Source organism: Xyrauchen texanus, chromosome 34, assembly GCF_025860055.1.
Source record: "Xyrauchen texanus isolate HMW12.3.18 chromosome 34, RBS_HiC_50CHRs, whole genome shotgun sequence".
Taxonomy (NCBI): domain Eukaryota; kingdom Metazoa; phylum Chordata; class Actinopteri; order Cypriniformes; family Catostomidae; genus Xyrauchen; species Xyrauchen texanus.
The window spans coordinates 40,259,577-40,286,826 of record NC_068309.1 but is presented as its reverse complement, the minus strand read 5'-3'; the positions used below and the strand labels follow the sequence as shown (position 1 = coordinate 40,286,826).

Here is a 27,250-nt window from a genome sequence, read left to right as displayed (position 1 = left end):
TATAATGGATGCAAGCCCCTGAATGTACTTATAAAATTCAAACAAGTATGACGGATAAAAACAGACCATGACATCAAAGTGACGGACACAGATTATTTCTAGGGTATTTATGCTTTTCTTCTATTACTGTTTATAATGTAACTGTCTGTTATACTCGTTATACTGCATCCTGTAAACCAATGCTTTCTCATTTGCAGGAGTAGTCCACTCATACCGATTCATCACACGAGATGTGAGAAAATGTTGCCTGACTCACAAAAGTGCTGCGACAGCAGAGCATATTAGCATGGGCAAGCCAAATAAAAGTTATAGTTCCATCTGTAACTGTTCTTTCATGCTAAAGTATATTCATGCTTTTAAATTCTCGTAAGTTATTCATCATGCCCATTGATTATTATGCAAAATAATTACTACAGGGCATGTGTTCCGGATAGTCATTTCTCCATTACGTTACAATCACAAAACTTACATTCATCTGCTTTGTACAATCGCATTTCTCCCTTTTTAAAAGGGAAGTATCATATCTTAAGCCGTTTTCCTAATGACACCTAGAGGTAGATAACAGAGTACCAAAACTAATAAATTATAAATGAACCCAGAAATCTCAGAAATGCTGCACAAATATGAAAAAAAATTTTTTTTTAGAAATGAATAGGGGTGTCTTATTTCTAGATATTCCCCACACTTATTTGTTAATTAGTTTCAGTAATCAGAAGTCAATATTGCAAAATGTTCAGTTTTATATATATATACACGAGTTGAATGGTAATCTACTAATATAGCTAGGTATGGAAATGTATTTTCTTTATCTGTATATTTGTGTATTTATAATATTTCCAGACCATGCACATTTTGCCCTTTTCAAACCTTTTGAAAGTTCTCAAATGCATAAATAAATTTTTCATGGAAATCAATATTATGCCACATATGCTGTTGATTGAGCTTAACTTGTATTGAACCTGGAATATTCCTTTAATGCTGCCTAAAGAAAATACAATAGAACACAATTTTACGTTCAAGGTGAACTTTGTCTAACCGTTATTTTATGATTTAATCACGTTCATCTTTGTTTCTTTAATGTTGCATTCACAATGTGTAAACACATACTGCTTTGTGGAAATTAAGCAAACTAAACTCACAGCACCTCCTGAGATGGTAGGAGATCATTTGCAGCATTCTCATAGATGACACTATTCTGACAAACAATTTTCAGACGAGTTAAACAGAGAAAAATATCTATTTACATGCGTGTGTTCTCTGAGAAAGGCTTGTGCTGCAAGCCTTTGAACAAACAGCGAATCAGACACAGGCATTGATGGCTTTTCCTTTGTCTGTTCTTAAAAATATAATAAAGTGTGTTTATCAAGCACTTCTTGTCATGTGTTACTCAACGACAGGTCACCCACCACTGTTGTGGGTAGATTACCTGCACATGAAATACCCATATTTGGACAAGGAGCTTGCAAATAAGGAGCTGGATTCAGCCTCGTCGCATTTGGTGGGTGGCAGGTGCCAATTTAACACCCCTGGCGACTTCCCAGATCCATGGTTTTGCCATTTCCCGATATTGTCGATCATTATATGTCAATGAGTGATGCAATCGCCATTTGTATATTTGTAAGACTTAGTTGATATCCGATTACATCGTCCAGTCGCCCAGCCCTATTAGTCCAATGACAGGATTAATTTTATATTTATTTTCCGCCTTCTGAAGACCTGGTCATTGTTCTTAGTTAACTAATTAGATTCTAATTTCCTTTTGGGGTCATTTTCTTCCGGCAGGCTCTGACAGCTCAAGGAAGGGTCTTGCAAGAAAGGAAAATATCCTATCACTAAATTCATGTCAATACAAAACAACTTCCTTACATTATGAAAGAAACATTACCTCATAAGTCAATCTTACCTAGTTGTCTGAATTCAGCATTAACCTGTTCAAGCCAGGACACGTCCAAATCATCCAGATCATATCGATTCATTTGTTCAGTGAGCCCACGTGACTCTCCAAACCCAAATACTGCCTGTCCTCTGTTATATGTGGGTGAGAAGAATGGGATCCCACTTGCCTCTGGAAGCATTCTGAAAAACAATCCCATATTTATCCTCAAATGATTAACACACTCGGCACTAGCTGTTTCTTCAAATGCAAGCCAATTTTATTTTGCCAACTATTACACCATGGCCTTGTTTTACAATAACAACTGATCTTGTTCTCCATCTTATTTTTTAGCCAAACTAGGGCGCCGCCTACATCAGCCTTGAACGTGGATCACTTCCGGTATAAGCCACTTCCAGCTATTTTAGCTATACAAAAATACTACATTATGCTTCTTTATATTACAGGCTGGCAATACAGTACTGTGCAAACGTTTTAGGCACATAAGATGCTTCACAAAAACATTTGACTTAGTATGGTTATTTATATTTTCAGCTATAGTGTGCCAATAGGAAATATACATTTTAGACTCCCAAACATTTATTTTGCAAATAGAATAGAATAGAAGAACAGGGAGCCATGAAAAAGATGGCATGTTGCCCACAGAGCCCCCAACTGAATATGGAGTCAGTCTGAGATTACAAGAAGAGACAGAAGCAATTGAGACAGCCGAATTTGACTTGCAAAGGTAAAGTAACTTTACTGTAATGTAACTAAAAAAGCAATACCTCAGCTGGAAAAAGACACTACATTTGCGATTTCCACACTTCATTAAGTAGCACAAACATTTTGAGTAAAGTGACACCATGCAAGGATCGGACGTGTGAACAGCGAGCTTTGCGCACTTTGTAAGTTTTAACACTTTTCGATTTGATACACCCTGTACCATAACTGTTCTAAGAGGACAATATGTGAAAGAATTAAAAATCCCTGGTCTCTGGAGACATTAAAAGACAAGTATGTGTTCAAGCTGACGCCCCTGTGCAGGCCGCGAGCCTGAGAGACGAATTAGCCAGAGAAGTGTGGGAAATGCGGTGAGAGATGCTGAACATGTCAGCAATACATTCACTTGACTGTTTGAAGAATCTGCGCACTCTTTTTGTGATGGTTCCACCTAGCGGATGGAGTTTATTTTGTAGAGAGTCACACCTTCAGGACAATTTTGTGGATGATGCTATGCACTCTTTGTGTTTATTCTGCCAACTTTCTGGCACCCCATAAAAAGGAAGGTTATTTCTTTTCTTAAACGTAAGAAATTTGATTTAGTGTTTCTTCAAGAAATGCATCTTTCTCAGCAGGAAGCTGAAAATTTTGGAAAGATATGGGGTGGCCATTTGTTTTATAGTGCTGGCTCGATTAAGAGCATGGGAGTCATTACGCTGATAAGTAAATATCAGCAATTAAAATGTCTCAAACAGGGTAGGGATAATTTAGGAAAAGTCATCATTGTTTTAGCTGAAATTCAGGGACAAAATCTTATTTTGGCTAATATATATGCTCCTAACATTGATGATCAAGCCTTTTTTATGTTGCAAGCCGCTGGCACTCCTCATGATATAATATTGGGAGGAGACTTTAATCTTTTGATGGACTCCGTCCTTGATCATAGTGAAGCAAAAAAGTGTGTAAGCCCCCAAGAGCAACATGGACGATTCACAGGATGTGTAAAAATCTTGGTGTTACAGATAATTGGAGACTTTTGAACCCATCTGGTAGGAACTATAAAAAAAATTGTATCCATCCAAAAGATAAGAATAGATTTTTTTTTTCTCATTTCATCTGTCATTGATTGCTCAACTGGAAACATTTTAGTCTCGGATTACATCTTGGTGTTTAGAGGTGTTGCCAATTATGAAGAAAAGAAAATCATATAGTTGGCACTTTAATGTATCCTTCTGGCAAAATCTTCAATTCCAACAAATGCTAAAGGCTGAAATTAATGTCTATATGGAGACCAACTGGCCCTCAGTATCCTCTGTGGGCATGGCTTGGGAGCCACTTAAGGCGTTTCTTAGGGGTCGGATCCAAAGCACAAGAACTCGTAGAATTGGAAGGGAATATTTAAAGTGTCAAGGCAGAGCTGAAGCACCGAATGTCGTCTAATGGCCTCAGAGAATTGACCCGATTGAAATTCACTATTATTGTATACTATTTTGTCACAGGAGGTGAAATTTTGGCTATTCAGGGCAAGACAGTCATACTTTGAGTTGGGGGACAAAGCAGGGACACTCCTGGCTAGATATATAAAACAGAGAGAGTCTATTTCTACCATTCCCTCAGTTAAATGTTTACCTCAGCCACTGAAATTAATAATGCTTTTAAAGATTTCCATCTTGATCTTTATAGTTCCACATCTTTGTCTACTGAAGAGGATATTAGAAACTTTGTAGAACCATTAGAACTTCCTAAACAGTCGGCTGAGCAAATAAATTCCCTTGATTCTGAGATAACCTTGGAGGAGCTTGGTAAGGTAATTAAGGCCTTGCTTACAGGATCTTATGCTACAGAACAGTCTCCACTTATGCTAGAAGTCAGTGGCGGCAGGTGATAATTATTTGGGGGGGGGGGGGCGCTTTTTTGTGGCCGAAAATAAATACAAAGCAGTACCAAAAAGCATGTTGACTACTTGAACATAAATTTTGCTCTCCTTTCTTTCTGGCCAGCAAATTTCTCAATGACTCTCTGATTAAATCAGTCATCTCAGTAACAAGTCTCTTTCCCATGGAGAGCAATGCCAGTGCATTCAGCCTCTCCTGGGTCATGGTGTTTCTGAGAAACGTTTTTATTCTTATCAAGGTTGAGAAGCACCTCTCAGCTTCAGCCGTGGTCATGGGTGTGGTAATGAGAACTTTTAGGAGAGTCACAGATTAGGAAAAGACTTCTTCGAGATTATTCTCCATAAACTTTGATTTGATTTGATTTGAAACAGCTGGAAGAGGTCCACAGCACCATGGCAGGCTTTGAATTCTTCCTTGCTGTAGATGAGACTGAGCTCTGTCTTCAGCTTGCTTCCACTGAGCATCGGGTACGCTTTCATGGTGCTGCTCAATGCATCTTCAGGAAAGGTATCCTTGTACTCATCAAACCTGTCCCCCTGCAACAAGGTGGCACAGACAAGGTGGTCTGTGAAGGAGAAACGCTCCCTAGTGTGTCCCAGGATGATGTCACAGACCTATAGAGTTAATTAAATATATATGTATAAATGTAAGGTAGTAGGAGTAGGCCACTAGTTGTCACAGTTGCAATGACTCTCAAAATAAAAATAGAGCCATTAGAGTTTTTGTCCCATACAAGACAGTAGTTTTTGGTGGCTATATATTTCATTTAATCATTTATTTTTATGTTGCCAATTTATTATTTTTGGGATGCTGTTGTATAATATTAAAATTATAATTTTTGTAAGGATTTATACCAAACAAAAATGTTTTCTTGAGTCTGTAGAATATGATATGTGGGCAGGACATATCTGCAGCACAACAATAATGTAAATTGATAATTTGACTAATTTCTATAAGAAACTCACCTCTGCTGCGATTCTTTCGTGCTTTACTGGACTAAGCGACCGGCGCATCTGTATTGGACAAGAACCACTGCTTTGCTCACCAATGTTTTTTTTTTTTTTTGTGAAAGTTTTTTTTTGTAAATCAATGACAGAGTTTGGTTTAGCTGCTGCCATTATCTCTGCGAAAGTGATCATCCTAGCAAAGTTTTGGCGGAGTCGCCTGTGCACTCGCAGAGCATAGAGCATTAAGTTGAATGACAGGTAACGAGAACCAATCAGATTGGATAAAATAACATGTATCCAATTCTGATTCGCCAGGGACGCAGCGACCTGCGCCCGGAGGAGAATCTTTAAGAAACCAATAAGAGACCAGCTTCAGGTCACATGCTGCTAAATTTCAGGTCAAATTTAAGGACTCAGATAGACATCCATTTGTCCGGCGTCCCTCGCCCATTAAACCACATGAAACATATTGAAAAACATAGAAAATAGTTAACCGATTAAAGCCAGTTTTTATTAAATGCTTTATTTCCATTTTTATATAATTTTTGTATTCATGTGTATTTCTGGAATTTTGATGGGGGCGGCGCCCCAGCGCCCTCTATTGACAAGCCGCCACTGCTAGAAGTTTATACGGAATCATTAAATAATGGAAAGCATCCGCCAACCATGACACCCGCCCAAATCAGTCTGATTCTTAAAATGGACAAAGAGTCAAGTGAGTATAAGAGTTACCGTCCAATTTCCCTGATCCAGCTAGGTGTTAAAATATTGTCAAACATTTCGGCTAACCCATTAAGTTAAAACATCTCTTATCCATATAGATCTGGTGGGGTTTATTCGGGCCGTAGCTCTTCTGATAACAGTTTCATTGGAAAATGTACAGGCTCGGGAATACTTTAATTGGATGGATTAAGTTACATTATAGACTTCCGGTAGCAGTGGTACAAACAAATGGATTAATTTCAGATTATTTTACTCTGATAGGGGCACCTGGCAGGGTTGCCCTCTTTCCCCATTATTGTTCTGTCTTGCACTGGAACCATCAGCAACTACGATAAGGAGGATGATTTTTCAGGTGTGATGGCTGGAGGTGTGCCGCATACACTTTTGCTTTACGCATATGACATTTTATTATTTGTATCCTGCCCAACTAGATCTATGTCTTGCCTCTACAGAATTATTAAATCCTTATCCAAGTTCTTAGGATACAGAGTTAATTGGTCTAAATCCAAAGCGTTGCCTCTGACAGCGTACTGCCTTGTAACGGCTTTGCAGCTGGGCACTAAACAGAGTATTAAGCATTTGGGTATTTTATTCCCAGCAAATGTGTGTGATTTAGTTAGAGTTCATTTTAACCCTTTAATAAAAATGTTTGAGCGATGTGGGCAGGTTGGCTTTATTACATTTATCTATGATTGCGAAGGTTAATGTTTTTAAAATGAATTGTATTCCAAAATTCGACCGGCTACAATATCTCCCTATAGATGTCCCCCTATATCTCCCTATAGATTCATTCGAAATGGTAAGCGTCCCATTTTACATTTCAGTAAGTTGCATAGGCCAGTTGACAAAGTTGGGCTAGGCCTACCCAAGATTTTGTTTTATTATTATGGATTCAGTCTCAGACAATTGACTCATTAGTTGCTTCTACCTGAAAGAGCCCCTCCCTGGTTTTGTATTAAATAGGAAATTTCGCCATTGCAAAGCCTTTCTATCAAACTAACCAGAGAAGTTAAGTTACACCCAGTTATCTCGCATTTGCACTTGGTATGGACAAAAGTGTTCAAAGTGTATCATTCTGACATTTATTTAAATTTAGCCTCGAGCATATGGCTGAACTCAAAATTATACATTAATAAGTCCTCTTTCTGCTGGACAGAGCGGATTGAGAGGGAGGTTATACGCTTAGTGACCTATATGAAAGTGCATTATTGAGATCCTTTAAAAATATGGTTCAACATTTTGATTCCCAGATCGCAGGTCTTTAGGTATTAACAGCTGTGCCACCTGGTCTGTACTATTTTTTGGAGTAGCATACACCCCTCCTAAAGCAGCAGATACTATGGGAGTGGTGACTACTGCTTTTGGAAAAGTGCATGGGGCATCTGTGTATTACTCCCTGCTAATTCAGAGCTTTGGCTTCTCTCAAGAGATTATGTGAGAAAGATCTAAAGATCTTGGTATTTTAGGAGGGTGTGTGGGTTAGGATTCTAAGAAACAAAGTCTACATCTATAAATGCAAGGGTGAGACTTATGCAATTTAAGATTTAACGTTGATTTTATTGGACCCCCCTCTAGATTGTATATGCTTGGTCTTAAAAGACACACCCACCTGCTGGCGATGCCAATCAGAAGATGGGGACACAACCCATGTTTTTTTGGTGGCGTGTTAAGATCCAAGAATTTTTTGGTGGAGGGTTCAGAGTTTTATGTGTGACGTATTGGGCACTCAAATTTCATTTGCCCCAGGACTCTGTATTATAGGCTATGGGGTGGTCAATAATAAAGGGGATATATACATAAATATTTGGTGTTATGATCGGCAGACAGATTGTGCTTTAGTCCGCTGGAATGCCTTCATTTCAAGAGTGGTGCACAGAGATGGGGAGGATGGCAGCATTCAAGGAAATGTCATGTAGAAGGCTAGGCAACTTAGATTCATTTAATAAAAATTGGGCAGTTATTTGGCCTTAATGGAGGGCTCTTGGGGAGGGGCAGTGGAGAGAGAATTGTAGATGTAGAGTTTAAATTATGTGTGATTGTTATATATATATATATATATATATATATATATATATATATATATATATATATATATATATATATATATAGGGCTGTCAATTGATTAAAATCTAATGAATTACATGGTGTCCCGATTAATTAAACGCAATTAATTGCATTTAATCACATATACAAATATTTGCTGAGAAAGCCCATTATATAACAATAATTCAGTATATAATGATGAAATAATTATACATAGTTATCTTTAAATATAAAAAAATTATATATATATAAATAATAAAAAATATTCATATAATTAATATTCTTGTGGCAGAAGAGTTAATCATTGATAAAACAATATAAAAGGGGCTTTAGAATACAATGTATTGTTTACTACCATACTATTGATCATAAGTCAATCATTGGCATACAGTCTATTCTGAATTTTTCAATCAGTTGGAGATTTACGAGGGACCCATCAATGTACACCTGCGTAAGTCTTTTTTTAAATTTTTGTTTATTGATGCTCAAAACAGTACATAATTAATAACAGTCAACAACAAAATACATTAAAAAAAGAACTAAACTAAAAGCTGAGGTGCACATAATATAAATTTTACATATTGACAAATTATGAGAATTACATGACACTGAAAAAAGGAAAATAATTGCAAACAGATAATGATAATGGTGAGTGGTGGTGGTGTAGTGGACTAAAGCACATAACTGGTAATCAGAAGGTTGCTGGTTCAATCCCCACAGCCACCACAATTGTGTCCTTGAGTAAGACACTTAACTCCAGGTTGCTCCGGGGGGATTGTCCCTGAAATAAGTGCACTGTAAGTCGCTTTGGATAAAAGCGTCTGCCAAATACATAAAAGTAAAAGTAATGTTTTTAAGGCTTATTTGTTCTCAGACAATTTAATTGAAATTAGTCAAGTTCTTTCATAAAAACAAGAGATGTTTAGATTTATGAATGTGGAACTTGGCGAGCAACAAGATCAGATTAATTACATAAAATTGACCTTTTTTTGATTGATCATAAATCAACAAAGCCTAGTACCAAATCCTTCCAATACAACTGTAACGATTGAGCAGAGAGGCAGACGAGGAGATGCGGATCCAAATGCAGTTAAGAATTTATTAAATAAACAAACAAGTAAACACAAAGGAACAACCCTCAATGGGGAAATAAAACATAAAACTGAAAACTAAACACGATGAACACAAACAGAGAACTCAGGCAGGGAACACATACCAGGCTAACAACATACCTCCATTAACAAACAACGACTGACAGAGACTGAACAAACAGACAGGGTTTAAATACAAGAATGTGAGACAAAGGGGCCAATGAACAACCAGAACACAAACTAGATGACAAGGTGATTAACAGAAGCAAATGACAAATTAACAAGGGCAGGTGAAAACAATGAACAGTGAACACGAGGGAAAACAAGACTATGGAGTTACAAGGGTGCCAAAAGTGAAAACTAAGGAGCTACAAAAGTGACGAAAATGACAAACAAAGGGCAACGAAAAAACAAGACAGGGTATACATAACAGAGCCCCCCCTCAAAGGATCGGCTTCCAGACGATCCTAAAAACCCAAGACAAAAGACAGAAAACCCACAGAGAACAAAATGATGGCACCAGGGGCAGACAGGCAGACCAGGGGGGGCACAAGAACAAGGAGGCAGTCCAAGGGGCACAGAGGGCAGGCAGGAAGTCCAAGGGGGCACAAAGGGCAGGCAGGAAGTCCAAGGGGGGCCACGAGGGGAAATGAGACAGTCCACGGGGGCACAAAGGGAGATGAGACAGTCCATGGGGGCACAAGGGGCAATAAGGCAGTCCACGGGGGCACAAAGTGACAGGTTTAGGAGGCAGGGGTGGTATTGACCGGGCAGGGACAGGTTTAGATGGCCCGGGGGCTGGCCATAAGGCAAGGGCCGGTTCAGGGGGCCTGGGAGGAGGCCGTGGGCCAAGGGCCGGTTTGGGGAACCTGGGAGGTGGCCACAGGACAGAGGCCGGTCTTGGTGGCCTAGGAGATGGCCGTGGTGCAAGGACCGGTTCAGGGGGCCTGGGAGGAGGAGTGGCCACTGGGGAGGCCGGCGGAGCCGCGAGGGGCGGAGCCAAAGGGGACTTCTGAGGTGGAGCCAAGGGAGGCTCGAGAGGCGAAGCCGAGGGGGGTGATGGCTTGGAAGACTCAGAAGGCGGAGCTGAGGGAGGCGGCGCCGTGGGAGGCTTTAGGAGTGGGGACCTGGAAGGCTCTAGTGTCTCTGGGGGCAGAGCCGTAGGGGCTCTGGAGGTGGAGCCGTAGGAGGCTCGGGAGGCAGAGCCGTGGGAGGTTCTGGAGGCAGAGCCATAGGAGGCTTAAGAGGCTCTGGAGGTGGAGCCGTCGGAGGCTCTGGAGGCAGAGCCGAGGGAGGCTCGAGGAGAAGAGCCGCAGGAGGCTGAGCTGAAGGAGGCTCGGGAGGCGGAGCCGTGGGAGGCTCGGGAGATTCTGGAGGTGGAGCCCTGGAAGAGCTAAGAGACGGGGCTGAGGAAGGCGGAGCCGATGCTGGCTCAGGAGGCCCAGGAGGCGGAGCCGTGGGAGGCTCTGGAGGTTGCGCCGAGGAAGGCTCAGGAGGCGGGGCCAAGGAAGGTGGCGCCGTAAGAGGCTGAAGAGGTGGAGACCTAGAAGTCTCTGGAGGCGGGGCCGAAGGGGGTGGCGCCATAGGAGGTTTCAGAGGAGGATCCCTAGAAGGCTCGAGAGGCTTGAGGGGCGGAGCCCTGGAAAGCTCGAGAGGTGGAGCCCTGGGTGGCTCAAGAGACTTGAGGGGCGGAGCCCTGGAAGGCTTGAGAGGCGAAGCCCTGGAAGGCTCGAGAGGCGGAGCCCTGGGTGGCTCGAGAGGCCTGGGAGGTGGAGCCCTGGCAGGCTCGAGAGGCTTGAGGGGTGGAGCCCTGGAAGGCTCGAGAGCCGGAGCCCTGGGTGGTTCGAGAGGCCTGGGAGGTGGAGCCCTGGCAGGCTCGAGAGGCTTGAGGGGCGGAGCCCTGGAAGGCTCGAGAGGCGGAGCCCTGGAAGGCTCGAGAGGCTTGAGGGGCGGAGCCCTGGAAGGCTCGAGAGACTGGAGAGACGGAGCCCTGGAAGGCTCGGGAGGCGGAGCTCTGGAAAGCTCGGGAGGCGGAGCTCTGGAAAGCTCGGGAGGCGGAGCTCTGGAAAGCTCAGGAAGCTCAGAAGGCGGGGCTCTGGAAAGCTTGGGTAACTCGGAAGGCGGAGCTCTGGAAAGCTCGGGAAACTCGGAAGGCGGAGCTCTGGAAAGCCCGGAAGGCGGAGCTCTGGAAAGCTCGGAAGGCGGAGCTCTGGAAAGCTTGGGTAACTCGGAAGGCGGAGCTCTGGAAAGCTCGGGTAACTCGGAAGGCGGAGCTCTGGAAAGCTCGGGTAACTCGGAAGGCGGAGCTCTGGAAAGCTCGGGTAACTCGGAAGGCGGAGCTCTGGAAAGCTCGGGTAACTCGGAAGGCGGAGCTCTGGAAAGCTCGGGTAACTCGGAAGGCGGGGCTCTGGAAAGCCCGGAAGGCGGAGCTCTGGAAAGCTCGGAAGGCGGAGCTCTGGAAAGCTCGGGTAACTCGGAAGGCGGAGCTCTGGAAGGCTCGGGAGGAGGAGCCCTGGAAGGCTCGAGAGGCGCTGGCTCTAGGACGGTCCTGGCTACTGGCGCTGGCTCTTGGACGGTCACGGCCACTGGCGCTGGCTCTTGGACGGTCACGGCCACTGGCGCTGGCTCTTGGACGGTCACGGCTACTGGCGCTGGCTCTTGGACGGTCACGGCTACTGGCGCTGGCTCTTGGACGGTCATGGTTACTGGCACTGGCTCTTGGACGGTCGAGGCTTCAGGCACTGGCTCTGGGATGGTCGAGGCTTCAGGCACTGGCTCTTGGACGGTTACGGCTACTGGCACTGGCTCTTGGACGGTCGAGGCTTCAGGCGCTGGCTCAGGGATGGTCGAGGCTACAGGCGCTGGCTCAGGGACGGTCGAGGCTACAGGCGCTGGCTCATTGACGTTTGAGGCTACAGGTGCTGGCTGGGTTACCGTGGTATGCGCCAGTTTGGGTTCGCTGGGCGCTGAGAGCAGAGCCAAGAGGGGTTTAGGGCACGGGGCTGCGGCAGGCGGAGGCTGGAGAGCAGAGACCTTTCCCCTTCTCCTCTTCCTCCGGGCTGATGCGACTGGCGAAGCTGGGACACTGTTCCTGGTCAGCGTGGCCTCAGGCTCGCTGGCCGTGGCTGGCGTGGGCGCAGGCTCGCTCACCGTGACAGGCGTAGGCTCTGGCTCGCTCACGGTGACAGGCGTAGGCTCTGGCTCGCTCACGGTGACAGGCGTGAGGCTCTGGCTCGCAGACCGGGGCAGGCGTGAGGCTCTGGCTCGCAGACCGGGCAGGCGTGGGCCGGGAGGCGGAAACCCGTCTTCTTTTCCTCCTCTGGGCGGACGAGTTGACCGTGTTGGCTCATGGACGACGACAGGCGTGGGGCGAGCTTCGCTGACCGGTGGGGCAGGTGGAAGAGGACGAGCCAAGGACGACTGGAGGGTCACCGCCGTGGGAGTAGAGGCAGGATCCTCAACCACACCCACAGTAAGCAGCGAGCCGCATACCAGAAGTGTCTCCTCCATGAACTCGCCGAGCGTCCAGCCACGCGTCGTCGTGGGCAACCGCTCTTGGAGCGAACCGGTCAGGCTAGCCTGGAAAAACACCACCAGGGAGGAGTCAGGAAAGTCGGTGGCGCCCGCCAGGTACAGGAAGTCCCTAATGTGATCCTCCACCGGGCAGCTTCCTTGCTTCAGGTCCAGGAGGCGGCAGCTTGCCCGGAGAACCGCTGGATCCATTGTTGGTTCAGTCGTTCTGTAACGATTGAGCAGAGAGGCAGACGAGGAGATGCGGATCCAAATGCAGTTAAGAATTTATTAAATAAACAAACAAGTAAACACAAAGGAACAACCCTCAATGGGGAATAAAACATAAAACTGAAAACTAAACACGATGAACACAAACAGAGAACTCAGGCAGGGAACACATACCAGGCTAACAACATACCTCCATTAACAAACAACGACTGACAGAGACTGAACAAACAGACAGGGTTTAAATACAAGAATGTGAGACAAAGGGGCCAATGAACAACCAGAACACAAACTAGATGACAAGGTGATTAACAGAAGCAAATGACAAATTAACAAGGGCAGGTGAAAACAATGAACAGTGAACACGAGGGAAAACAAGACTATGGAGTTACAAGGGTGCCAAAAGTGAAAACTAAGGAGCTACAAAAGTGACGAAAATGACAAACAAAGGGCAACGAAAAAACAAGACAGGGTATACATAACAACAACACACATTCATTATAAATGTAATTCCTAATAAATCCTAAAACGTCTTGCCAGAACATTTTAGTAAAGGGACAATACCAAAAAAGATTAAGCATGGTTTTGTCAGAGTTGACACAGAAAGAGCAACTGGACGAAAGATCCTTTTTTAACTTTTTTATGTAGTGGTTTGCAGGGTAGCACTTATGAATTATTTTAAAAGAAATCTATTTTACATTATTGGTTATGTAAAATAGCATCCACACTTCCAACAGATATTACCTACTGCATTATTCCAGTAAGCAGTAACAGGTGGTACCTGCATCAGACATGCTTGTGTAGCGTCTCGAGTGCATTGTGTCATAAACATAAAATGTTTAGTTCACTGTGTCAAGTTAAATATAGTTTAATACTCAATCCTTAAATACATCTTGAGATCTCTTAGATCGCATTTGCGCTCCTTCATGTGTTTAGAACGCAAGAATGTAACGCATGTTTGTGTTGTTCTGCTGAAGTGTTTCTTCACTGTATAAACTGTGTGTTGCTCATACAGCTGAAGTTTCACTTACTGCCCTCTGGAGTAAACAGGTGGTACTACAAGCTTGCATTTCTCCGGAATCTTCCTTATTATGGTCAAGGGGCAGTGCGATTAATTGCGTGAATGTTTTGTAAAATTAAACGCACTGAATTAACACGTTCTGAATTATTTATTTTTTTGTGTATACTTAAGTGTGACCACAGGGATATTTGTTGAGGGTTAGGGTGGGGTTGGGGATTGGGAGGGGGAAAGGGTGTCAAATGTTTATTCTGTGAATATATGTTTTTCTTTTCTTTGTCAATTGTTGAATCAATAAAAAGTGTTAATCAGAAAATAATTAAATGAAGAGCATTGTAACCGAGCCAAGTCTACGTCATTTCAAACCAAGAGTCTGTGGTATGTTTCAAGTTAAAGTCCCATACTTTGCACCAAATCTTCATTTTTTCTGATTATTATTATGATTTTGGTAGAACAATAAAACTGGGATTTAAAAAAAAAAAAAAAAGCACAACAATTTTAACCGTTCTAACAAAAATAAATGTACATTTAGTACCAAGTTTAAATATTAAATGATTTCTTAAGGATTATGTGACATTATTTTCTTAGTAGACGAGTAATGGCAACTCAAAATTGGGCATTGCCATCATAGATTAAAATTAAATGTTATTATAAATAAAAACATTAAAATTATTTCAGATCATAGAGATTATATCTCTGTAGTTTATAACCACATTACACTTGAGAAATTAAAATTCTTGGTCAAAACTGAATATTATATTTTTTTCTATATTTGTTCTTAAAAAAAACATCATAGCCAAATCTACTGGATATTTCCCTTCATTGTAATGAATGGGCATTTGCTGTCAGCCATGCTTAACCACGCCCCCAGCATTGTGCGTGTTTCAAGACTGCAGAACGGTCCTTCTCGAAGAAGAATGCCAATACATATGGCTCAGCATTTATTTGTGCATTAAATTACACACACACACACTTATGTAATGGTAGATGATACTCTGAGCAAAGAAAAACATATATTTGTACATTCTTCTGGTGCGTGGATTTGTAAATTGAGCATGTGTGGAACTGTTGCGTGCAAGTGTGAATCTGCTGCCTGTAGATTACCATGTGCATCTGTCGATCTGTTGCATGAAAGTGTTCTCTCCACTCACAATAGTCAACATTGCACAACCACAGACACAGAAGATGTGCGGAACCTGCAAAGCTTTCGTAGGCCATTTAGTGGACAAAAGATAGAAATTCTCTTTATTTCCTTAGCAAATGTAGCCTGTTTGAACACAGTACCCCCACGAAATTCACTCCGGGAACTCCGTGCCCCTGTCTTCCCACCCATTTCCAGCCCTGGCTGTACATCCTGTGTTTGTGTGATAGTGTGATAGATATTGTCATATCACTAAATTCAGCTATTATAACATCTAGTTATTTACACTGTGGTAAATGACAGAGGAACTTTGTCACATTCACTGGAAATGCAGCTAGAAATGCATCGCGAAATGATCTAAAATCTGATGAACAGCAACTTGTAACTTAATATTATATTCTTTTGTAACATTACAGTATATGTTTTTATACTATGTATTGCTTAAATGCAGGGACTAATATAAATCAGCATATTGTTGAGCTATCAATAGTTTATTTATATAAACTGTCAAAAAACATTCAAATGGATCAGAATTCACAATGCTTCATATGAGGACGAGAGAAGACATTATTACAAGAACGGTTGATCATTGCTATTATATCAAAAACAGCAATGTTATATTTTGTCAGAATGTAATATTAAGGAACAAGCTACACTAAACTACTGTCACACTGTGATGATGCTCGTTTGGTAGAGCTGAATCTTACCTGACCACAGGCTCAGGAATGGCTTCCACATTAGCTGGGACTTGAACACCCTTCTCCCACTCCAGCCTCCATGGGTCTGACAGGATATAAAACTCTTCAGGACTCAACTGTGTTGACTCGGGCAACTTCATGGCTGTTATAAAGTCTGTCCGAAACACCTGAAAGAACATAAGTCAAGTCATATTTATTTGTACTCCAGTGGGCCAGTGACTTAAGATCTTAAACTGAATAGTAAATCTGATCGTCTGGCCCTCGCTGACGTAAGTGTACAAAAAGAATACAAACATGGCGCAAAAGAGTACTGACACGACAGACGTCAGCTAACGACTTTTCCCTTTTTCTCCAGAACTCCATGTGGCAACACATATATGGAATATTCCTCACATTAATCCAGCAAAACTAAATTATTGGTAGCAAAATCACAATGTGTCACAGAGACAGAGACTGACTCATCTAATATACGTATGATTTTGCAAGTGACACAATCGCATTGTTTGACGCTCATAATCAAGGAACAAAATAGCTCAATTAAAGCTGCAAGCAGTGATGAAGGGACCCTCACACCCTGCTGCACGTTGGGGCTGCTGTGTCAGGGGAACGGCATTCAATTTTTATGTTATAATGCATTTCATTCTTCAGGTCATGTATTTGTATGTCATTTTGTGAGGACAGGAGAGTAAAGGAGGTAAAGGCTTTTTATTTCACAACAAATTTTGATAAAAAATATGGAAACAACATAAGAATAATGATACTGACATATAGCCTGACAGATTCTTATATCACAGCAGATATTTAAACAAGACAACGTGTTTTTCTCAGGCAGTTTAGTAGGCCTACTTCAGCTGCGTCTGACTGGAAAGTTTTTCCTGAGGTAAGACACTTATTACTTTACAACAAAAATTACTTTTAGAACTATACATCAAAACATGTCACTTCCTGTTACCAGTAGGGCTGCACGATTTGGGGAAAATTACATATTGTGATTATTGAGGTAGATATTGCGATTGCGATATAACAAACAAATGGTATCATGAGTCAACTTGCTTGTTTATCAAGGAAAATGCACAAATAGATTACCGATAATGCTGAAATGTATATTTCTCAACTCAAACATACAAACTAGCAACAACAACTATAAATGCAGTGTTTTCAAATTAAAATTATATTTTTACAAAATTAAATAATATCTTTGCATTACTGCAAACTTGTTATTTTCTCAATATTACACCTAAATAAAATAGAACAATAAATAATAACATACAAATTTTCATGAAAATAAGATAATCCAAACAAACAGGGACATTTAATCAGGATGTAACATGTACTTTCTATAAACTCTTTTGAAAAGGAAACTGGATATAAAAGTGTGGTTCACTCAAACCACTAAAACTGTTGTTGTTATATAACAACAACAGTTTTAGCTGACATCACGAGATTATATATATATATATATATATATATATATATATATATATATATATATATATATACATACATACATACACACACACACACACACACACACACACTGAAGCAGCTCTTGTATTAAATTAACTTTAATTATTGATATATCGCTGTTAGGAATGCAGACGAGGGCAGACAAGAAGTGGGATCTAAACGCGGTTTATTGAACAAAAGTGAAAATAAGACAAAACTGGAACAAATGAAACATCCACGAGGGGAAACTGAAACTAAAACAGGGAGACATCAAAAGGAACACGGAACGGATAAACATGGCAGGATAAATATGGCAAGACAGGCAGCAGAGTGAACATCAGGACAGGGAAACATCAAAACAGTCAGAACATCAACATTCAAACAACAAGGAGTGGAGAACAAACAGGGTTTATATACACAGACACAGGAGGATCACAAACGACAAACAGGTGTGAACAATGACACAATGATGGCAGTGATGAGATCCGGGAATTGTGGGAAGTGTAGTTTTTAGACAAAGACAAGTGAAACACGGGGCAGACAACAAGGGAATCGTGACAATCGCCAAGCTGTGATTATTTTTTTTATAATCGGTGTTATTTTGTCTGCCCAACAGTTCAGTGTCGGTCTGCTCGGCATCAATCTTCACCTGATTTCCACGCTGCACACTCACATGACCACACGTGCCACTCCCTAAACTGAGACTGACTGGTCATCTTTTTATTAGCGGTGTAGAAAATTGGCAAACAGCTCTCAGAGAGAATGGGCTGTCACGTCCACACATGCACTTATTTATTTAATAAAAAAAAAAAAAAATAATAATTCGCAGCATTTGCCGTCATATAATCGCACAGGCTGACATCACGATTGCGATATGATTTATCGTGCAGCACTAGCTACCAGTAGGTGGCGCTATGAATATAACTTAATATTGGGATGTAGGTGTATTCAGGCTGGGACTGCTATCAAACGTGAAGTTTGGGGCATATTGGACATTGTATATTTGAGTTACAACAACTTCCTCTTTCATGGTGAAACATCGAAATATGCCAGGCCGTCACGGACACGCTGTTCAAAGAAAACTCAAAAGCAATTTAGCGTCGCAAAGGCCTTTCTTAGATTCGCCAATGTTGAGGTGTGTGCAAAGTTTCATGATCTTTCGAGCATGTTTAGGCCTCAAAGATATGATTCGTTTCACATAGAAATTTGTCAGGCCGCCACTGACACGCCTGTGACACAGTTAAAGGATGGAACGAAGACGCAGATCTCTTCAGAAGTAAGGGTTCTTTAATAGTCACAGCAATATCCTACAAACATTACGTTCCCATGAACAGAATAAAACTTCACTGCATAACATAAATCTCTTAATATGGTTTGTCTTATGCCAACATTAGATTGGCGCGTTGTTCTCTCTCCCTCGTCTGGAGGTTCTGTGCCCGTTTTATGCCGCTCTCCCCATGCTCACTGAAATTAGAGACAGGTGTTAAACATAATTTAGCTCAGGTGCAAGCGCCCTAACTGCTTTCTCCCTCAGACCGGCGCTTGACAACGCCCCCGCTGCCACAATGCCTTTTAACGAAGATTTTACTTCACCAAGGCTATTGGATTAGACGGACTATAACTGAATATTGGCACGTAGATGTGTTCAGTCGGGACAATTATCAAACATGTGACATTTGGTGCAGATTGGACATTGTATGTATGAGTTATAACAACTTCCTGTTTCATGGCAAAACATCGAATATTGTCAGATTGCCATGGCCGCTCTGTGCAGTGAAAACTCATAAGCTTTGCAATTTAGCATTGCCAAGGCCTTTAGATTAGACTGACGGAATATGATATATAAAAATGACTGACTTCCTGTTGAGTTTAGGGCATGGGTCCAGAAACTTATTTGTAAGTCTTGGCATGTTACACATATGTACCAAGTTTCGTACATGTAGGTGAAACGTAGCACGGGGCGCACAATGTTGAATTTCTGAAGGTGGCGCTATTGAGCCATTTTGCCACACCTCATTCTGTGTCCAAAGTTTTGTGAGTTTTTGCGTATGTTTAGGCCCTCAAAAATGCGATATGAAAAAAAAGAATACATAATACAAAAAATAATCCTTAATAATAATAATAATAATAATAATATATATAGCTGCAAGCAGCAATGATGGGCCCAAGCACCATGGGTCCATTTCCACCCGGTGACTTTCGGAAACAAAGCATGATGGACACAGCAATAGCTCAGCATTAATGTAAACTTGGACCCTAAAAATACATTGTATATTATATATATGCCACCATTAAAGTTTGACTACAACTTCATGTAATTTAATCCACTGCCATGACAACACTATTAAAGCTATCAAGCATCCCTTCAAAATTTTCCATCAGCAGTGTCTAAACAATTTAAGGAATTTGGTTAAATGTAAGAGAACTTTTTCCAAGTCTGTTGTAATTGCCACACTTGCTGCTGACAGTTGGTGGTGCTAAGATCGCACAATAGCTACGTCCATGTGATTAGCCCCCAAGAAAAAAAAAAGAAAAAAAAACACATACAGCTCAATTTTTATCTAAATCCCACAGAAGATATGAGATACTTCCTGTTTGCCTATTATCCGTTCATTTAGTGAATCGCCATGGCAACACTTTCGATATTTAAAAATCTGAAAAATCTAAATTAATGTAGGGCAAATGAGGACATAACTTAGTTTAGAATACTGCACGTTCACACGGACCACATATTATAATATACATTATAATATTATAAAATATTTCTTTTTCTGTACATAACAAACACCGAAACGTACCGAAACAGTGACTCTAAAACCGTGATACAAACAGAACAGTGACAAATTTAAAGCGTTACACCTCTACTATCTATCTATCTATCTATCTATCTATCTATCTATCTTGCTGCAAATATAGAAATAGAAACCATTGATGCAACAGGAGCAGACTTAAACTGAACGCTGTAATCGTCAGTTTCCAATTGGTAGCCAAGTGTATTTTCACAAAGCCATACACTGAATAGTACACTGAATAAAACATTTTGACTTTCAATAGGCAATGTTGACAACGCATGTTAAATAACGTGTCTTACCTTCAAAGATTTATCTCCCGGGATATCCCCTCTGTCTCTTTCCATTCAAATGAAGGATGACGATACATTTATTATTCACGCCCAGTAACCCCTTAACCAATCACAACCTCTATTGGACATTTCTTGTAATTGCAAGTCAGAGAATTAATAGACAGAGGATTAGACATTGGTTTTCTAGTATTTTTACATTTCAGTTGATATTTATACTATATTTTATTTATATTAAATGTAATAAATATGTTTATTAATATTAAACTTTAAAATGTAATTATGCCAAATACCTCAAAACATGTGAATACGCACAAAAATAAATTATTACATGTAATACGTTGCCATGCCAACGGTATTTAATATATCAAGAATACCTCCGGAATTTAAAATGTGCAATGTCTTGACATTAATCTGTATTTTTTTTTAAGCAATTCAGGCGAACATAATAGGGATTTTTCATCATCTGTTAAAAGTGACACACTTCCTTCCGCCAGTTGGTGGCGCTACGACTGTGACCCACATTAGTCACAGCAAAGTGATCAGCCCACAAGGACAAACATTTGGCTCAATTTTGATGAATAACCTTAACTTAACTTTTAACCTTAAATTAAATTTCAATTAAAAACTTAAACATGTTCATTCATTTGATTTTCTGTAAAGCTGAATAAATCATTCTTATTCAAAGAAATGTCCAGCATCATGCAATCACTGCCAACCATGTTAACATAAAATGTTGCATTATAAAATTGTGAATCTGTGTACTGATTATCATTGTCCCATGTCAGTCAGACATGTTGAGTGATCCAAATGGTAAATGGTCTGCACTTATATAGTGCCTTTTTAACTAGGGATGCACCGAAATTTGTTTTGCATATAATAGTTTTCTAAAACTTTACATTATTTGGATAATTGTTAATAAAACAGAACTGAAAGAAGAATATTTAATATAGTTTTAATATATTTTTTGTCCAATATTGGTGTGTTACTTTCAATAAAAGTGTGATTTATTTTATTGGTTTGTAGTTTTTCAATTCAGATTCATTAATTCATGAAATTAATGAAAAAGTATAAAATTAATACAATTATACACATTTTTTTTATTTATTTTTTTAAATAGGTAAAAATTTCGGTTTCGGTTTTCGGCCAAGAGCATCCTGGATTTTCGGTTTCGGTATCGGCCCAGAATTTTTATTTCGGTGCATCCCTATTTTTAACCTTAACGGTATTCAAAGCGCTTTACACTGTGACACATTCACCCATACACACACACATACATACACCAATGACAGCAGAGCTGCCATGTAAGGTGCTAGCCTGCCATTGGGAGCAACTTGGGCTTCAGTGTCTTGCCCAAGGACACTTCTGCATGTGGAGTCATGTGGGCCAGGATTCGAACCACCAATCCTGCGATTAGTGGCCGACCCGCTCTACCAACTGAGCCACAGCCGCCTGAAACTAACTTTTAGTTGGATTTTAGGAGTGAATGCAACCGATTTATTGAATGACTTGACCCTCCAGTGTCTGTCTTTAGTGGCCTCAGAACAGTTTGAAATGCACCTTATTTTCATCATAACTTTTTCAGCTTTTTGAATGAACTCAATGTGAAAATGCACAGAAAATACAGGAATGCATTTACTAATGTTAATGAATAGAATCGTATTGCAGAGATAACAAAATTAAACATAACAAAATGTATATTCAAATGAAGGATAAGCATCAAAACCGACTTGCTTTAAATGACAACTTTGTGACATAAGTATGTGATTTTTTCATAAGTATGTGATTGTTTTTTCATTTCTCTTAAGTTTTGCACATGCTCCCTGCTGTGATCAGCTCAACATCAGCTCACAAGATGCTGTTTCTCTGCTGTCAGAATGTTTCTACTACTTGCAAGGGACAATATGCTTCATATCGGAGTGTTTTGCTCAATTTGTACTTTCGCTTTGATGCAAATAAAGGCTGCTCCTGTGGAGCCATTAAAATCCTCTTGTAAAGCTTGTGTTTTGCCAAGTCATCATTAAATAAAAGTGATGCAGTTTCTTTTTGTCTGAGTGAACTTTATGAATGAAACAGTATTTCTCACCTCTGACGGTTTATTCTGTTCATGGTGAATCCATGTGCTTTTGGTCCCCATGTTCTTTGATGACCATGACCAGGTTGTCACACGACCTGCAAGAAATTGAAGTGTCATACCTGAAATCCCATCCTGTTAAACACAATACAATTTAGGATTTATTTTATGGCACTAGTTCCTTACAAATGAAATTTTAGTAATTTAATATAACTGTATTGGATAACAATATTGCATAACTATGATGGGCAACGTTTCATTTGATATATTGCTATATTGGCTTTAAAATAGAATCATGCATTACATCAGAGGAGGATCCAAATGATTTTACCTAATCCTGGATTGATATAGCACTTATCGGATGTGTTGCACTTCTCATAGCAACAGGTGAAGAATGAGTAAATGTAACTGTAACAATAAGATGGCTTTACTTTGTAACTTTTCCTGCAAGCCTATCTATTGTTTTTAATTATAATGGAACTTATTCACATTAGCACCATCTTTAAATTTTGACTGGAATGACAATAAGGCTGAGCGGGATAGTTAAGGCCAGATGACTGGGTCAGAGCATCTCTGAAACAGCCAGGCTTGTGAGGTGCTCCCGGTCAGCAGTGGCGAGTACCTACCAACAGTAGTCCGAGGAGGGACAAGCCACAAATCGGCGATCGATGCACAAGGGCAATGAAGGCTATCCCGTTTGGTCTGAACCGATAGGTGTACTGTGGCACAAATCACAGAAAACCTTTATGATGGTTATGGGAGGAATGTGTCACAACAACACACAACACCCATGATGACCCCGGTCCACCATCAAAAGCATCTACAATGGGCACACAAGCGTTGGAACTGGACTTTTGAGCAGTGGAAAAAGGTTGCCTGGTCCAAAGAGTCCCATTTTCTTTTTAATCATGTGCATGGCTGTGCACGTGTGCGCCGTTTACCTGGAGAATTGATAGCACCAGGATGCACTGTGGGAAGATGACAAGCTGGTGGAGGGAGTGTGATGCTCTGGGCAATGTTCTGCTGGGAAACCCTGAGTCCAGCTATTCATGTGGACGTCAATTTGACATGTGCCATCTACCTAAACAATGTTGCAGACAAGGTACACTACTTCATGGCAATGGTATTCCCTGATGGCAGTGGCCTCTTTCAGCAGGATAATGTGCCCAGCCACACTGTACGCATTGTTCGGGAATGGTTTGAGATGAACATGATAAAGAATTCAAGGTGTTGCTGTGGCCTCCAAATTCCCCAGATCTCAATCAGACTGTGCATCTGTGGGAAGTGCTGGTCCAACCAGTCTGATCCACGATGGCTCCACCTCCAACATACAGGACTTGAATGATCAGATGCTAATGTCTTGGTGCCAGATACAACAGGAAAAGTTCAAGGGTCTTGCAGAGTCCATGTCTCGGTGTGTCAGCTGTGTTTTGGCAGCATGCGAAGGACCAACAGCATGACATAAACAGTTTTTAATATAGGATCCTGTAAACGCATCATTATCAGCCATCGCTAGAACCACAGATTTTGGTAGAGTTCCTAAGAATAAGATCTTGATTGCAGACACGTAAGCCTGCGGGAAAAACTCCTTGGCAGTTGTTGAGAGCAGTGCTTGTGCATGGCTCAATCTCACAGCTGGTGACACAGACACATTTTTCACAAATAGCGAGGCTGACAGGATGTTTAATTTATAGGCTATAGTGTCTCTCCTCATCAAGCAGAAATCATCTTTACCTCTTGTCATACAAATTGTAATGTCCACCCTGTTAAGCATCAGTTTTTCTTGAAAGAAAATATCACTGTGAATGGGTGAGAGTAGCTCAACCAAATTACTGGCGTTGAAAAAGCCGCTCTCTTTGTCAGACCGCGATTACCCCCAGGGGTCTGCCACATCCATTTGTCCAGCCATGTCTTTGAAATGCCTTTCTCTGCAGGGCTCTTTTACAAGGGCATATTTACCATTATTGGTAAGACATTCTATTATGCAATGATAAGAATGGGTGCTAAAACTCTTGTGATATAAGACGGTCTTTAAGCGACACATCCACTTGTGAAAATATTGTTGCCCCTGCATAGTTAATAAGACCCAATGGGGATCCGTCTGCAATGTCTGTGCTGTCAGCATTAGTAATTTTGAGATGCAAAAACACTAGTGTTGTTTTGGCCAACATAATCCTCTCCAGTCCCTGCAATGAAAAACTCCAAAGGTGATGAGTCCGATATCGCTGATACTGGTGGTACTTCTATATAAGTATTTTTTTCAATAGCAATTTGAGTCAACAGCACTGTGAACAGATCCAGTTCGGTTTTTAAACACTCTTCTGACATGATGTGTAGTAAAGACATGATCAAAAATATTGTTTTAACAGAGCTCTTTGGTCTTTTGATGAAGCACATTTTGTTGTCTCCTTGCACTTGTCAAACACATATCTTCCTACACGATTACCAGACAATGAGAAATCACGTTTCGCAAAATCACATCTTCATGAAGAATCTTTGTCAAGCTAACATTTAGTTTTTTCCTTGTCAGTTCCTCTCTCATTTCAATAGGTCCTCTTGTGTGTGAAATACACATCACTCTTCTGATGGACAGATGTTGTCTAGACAGGTTGTTAAAGTAGAGCTAAGTGTGTCTGTGGCAGTGTTTACATCAAGCATGGAAAATACATTTATTGTTTATATTGTAATATGCTGAACCACAGACACTCGTAGCTTCTTTAGAACATTCAACACACTTCTCTGCCCTCCCCCTCCACCACCTGACACATCACTGACAGCAGATATCTTCGCCACATTTTTTACTGATAAGGTTACAACCATCAGCAATACATTCATTGCACCACACCATGTCAAACACCTGGCTCCTGTATGCAACTCTTCTTTCTCTACGTTCTCTCCTTTAACTGACACGGAGGTCTCTAAACTCCTCCTCTCCAACCACCCCACAACCTGTTCCCTTGACCCCATTCCATCACACCTTCTCCAGGCCATCTCTCCGTCCATCCTACCGGCACTTACACATAATTAACACATCTCTTCTTGCAGGCACTTTTCCCACTACATTTAAGCAGGCTCGAGTAACCCCACTGCTGAAAAAACCTGCAATTAACCCCAAAAAGATAGAACACTACAGACCAGTCTCTCTCATCCCATTCATGGCAAAAACACTTGAAAGGGCAGTTTTCAATCAGATCTCTGCCCATCTCTCACAGAACAAGCTGCTGGATGACAATCAGTCAGGCTTCAAAAGTGGACACTCCACTGAGACTGCCCTGCTGTCTGTCATGGAGTCGCTGAGACAGGCGAAAGCTGAATCCAGATCACCCATTCTGATTCTGCTGGACCTTTCTGCTGCCTTTGACACAGTCAACCATCAGATCCTACTCTCCACCCTCTCTAAACTGGGCATCACTGGAACTGTGCTTGGCTGGTTCAACTACTATCTCTCAGAAAGGTCCTTTGAGGTAGCCTGGAGAGGGGAGGTATCCAAGCCACATCAGTTACTCACTGGGGTACCTCAGGGATCAGTGCTTGGGCCACTTCTCTTCTCCATTTACACAACATCACTGGGACCATCATCCAGTCACATGGTTTCTCTTACCACTGCTACACTGATGACACGAAACTCTACTTGTCTTTCCAGCCCAACGACACCACAGTGACCGCTCGAATCGCTGCCTGTCTGGCAGACATCTCAGCCTGGATGAAGGAACTCCGAACTCCTTGTCTTTCCAGCCAACCCTGCTGTTGAACACAACATCACCGTGCAGCTGGGTCCAACTACAGTTTCGCCTTCCAAAACGGTCAGAAATCTAGGGGTAACCATTGATGATGAGCTAAATTTCACAGACCACATCTCAAAGACTGCAAGATCATGTAGATTTACACTCTACAATATCAGGAAGATAAGACCCTTCCTCTCTGTACAGGCCACACAACTGCTCGTTCAGTCACTTGTCATAACTAGACTGGACTACTGTAACGCTCTCATTGCAGGCCTTCCTGCATGTGCTATTAGACCTCTCCAAATGATCCAGAATGCAGCAGCAAGTCTGGTCTTTAATGAACCTAAGAGAGCACATGTTACATCACTCTTTGTCTCTCTCCACTGGCTGCCGGTTAATGCACATACTAAATTCAAGGCCCTGATGCTGGCATACAAAACAGTCACTGGGTCTGCTCCAGCATACCTAAAAACATTTATGCAGAGCTACGTTCCCACCAGAAGCCTGCGGTCGGCTAAGGAACGTCGCCTTGTCATACCAAAACAAAGAGGCACCAAAACACTTTCCCGGACTTTCAGTTTCATCATACCACGTTGGTGGAATGACCTTCCCAACTCAATCCGTGAAGCTAACTCACTCTCCATCTTCAAAAAACGGCTTAAAAACACATCTTTTCCAAAAGTTCTTAACCGGTCACTAGAAGAAAAGAAAAAAACTGTAATGATATAAACTCAACTTAAAACAACATAAAACACATAGACGCACAGACACACACTGTGTCTCTCTCTCTCGAACTGGTCCCTCCGCCTCGTCTTTATCCCCCCCTCCTGGCTGATTAGCCCGATTCAGCGCCGGGCGCATGTCCTCACGCCGGGTGCAGTTTCAATCTCTCCCCCTTAGATCGGGACATTCGCGCAACTCATTGAAGAGGCGCTTACCACACAGAGAAATGCCAGTTTTTGAGTTTATAGTTATTAACATGATCTGCTTCTGTATTATTTGAATTTTAATAAAGCTATAACACATTAAAATAACT

At 41.4% G+C, this 27,250-nt stretch overlaps 1 protein-coding gene across 1 annotated transcript in view; it reads right to left on the bottom strand.

Moving 5' to 3' along the window:
- The window catches only part of LOC127627410 (protein Jade-1-like), a 132,754-nt gene that overhangs the window by 57,667 nt on the left and 47,837 nt on the right, over positions 1 to 27,250 (bottom strand). Inside the window, exons 3-5 of the mRNA XM_052103751.1 lie at positions 22,502 to 22,587; positions 15,900 to 16,057; positions 1,904 to 2,076 (exon numbers count right to left, since the gene is read on the bottom strand). Coding sequence (XP_051959711.1) covers positions 1,904 to 2,076; positions 15,900 to 16,057; positions 22,502 to 22,587 — 417 coding nt within the window. The remainder of the gene's footprint in view (positions 1 to 1,903; positions 2,077 to 15,899; positions 16,058 to 22,501; positions 22,588 to 27,250) is intronic.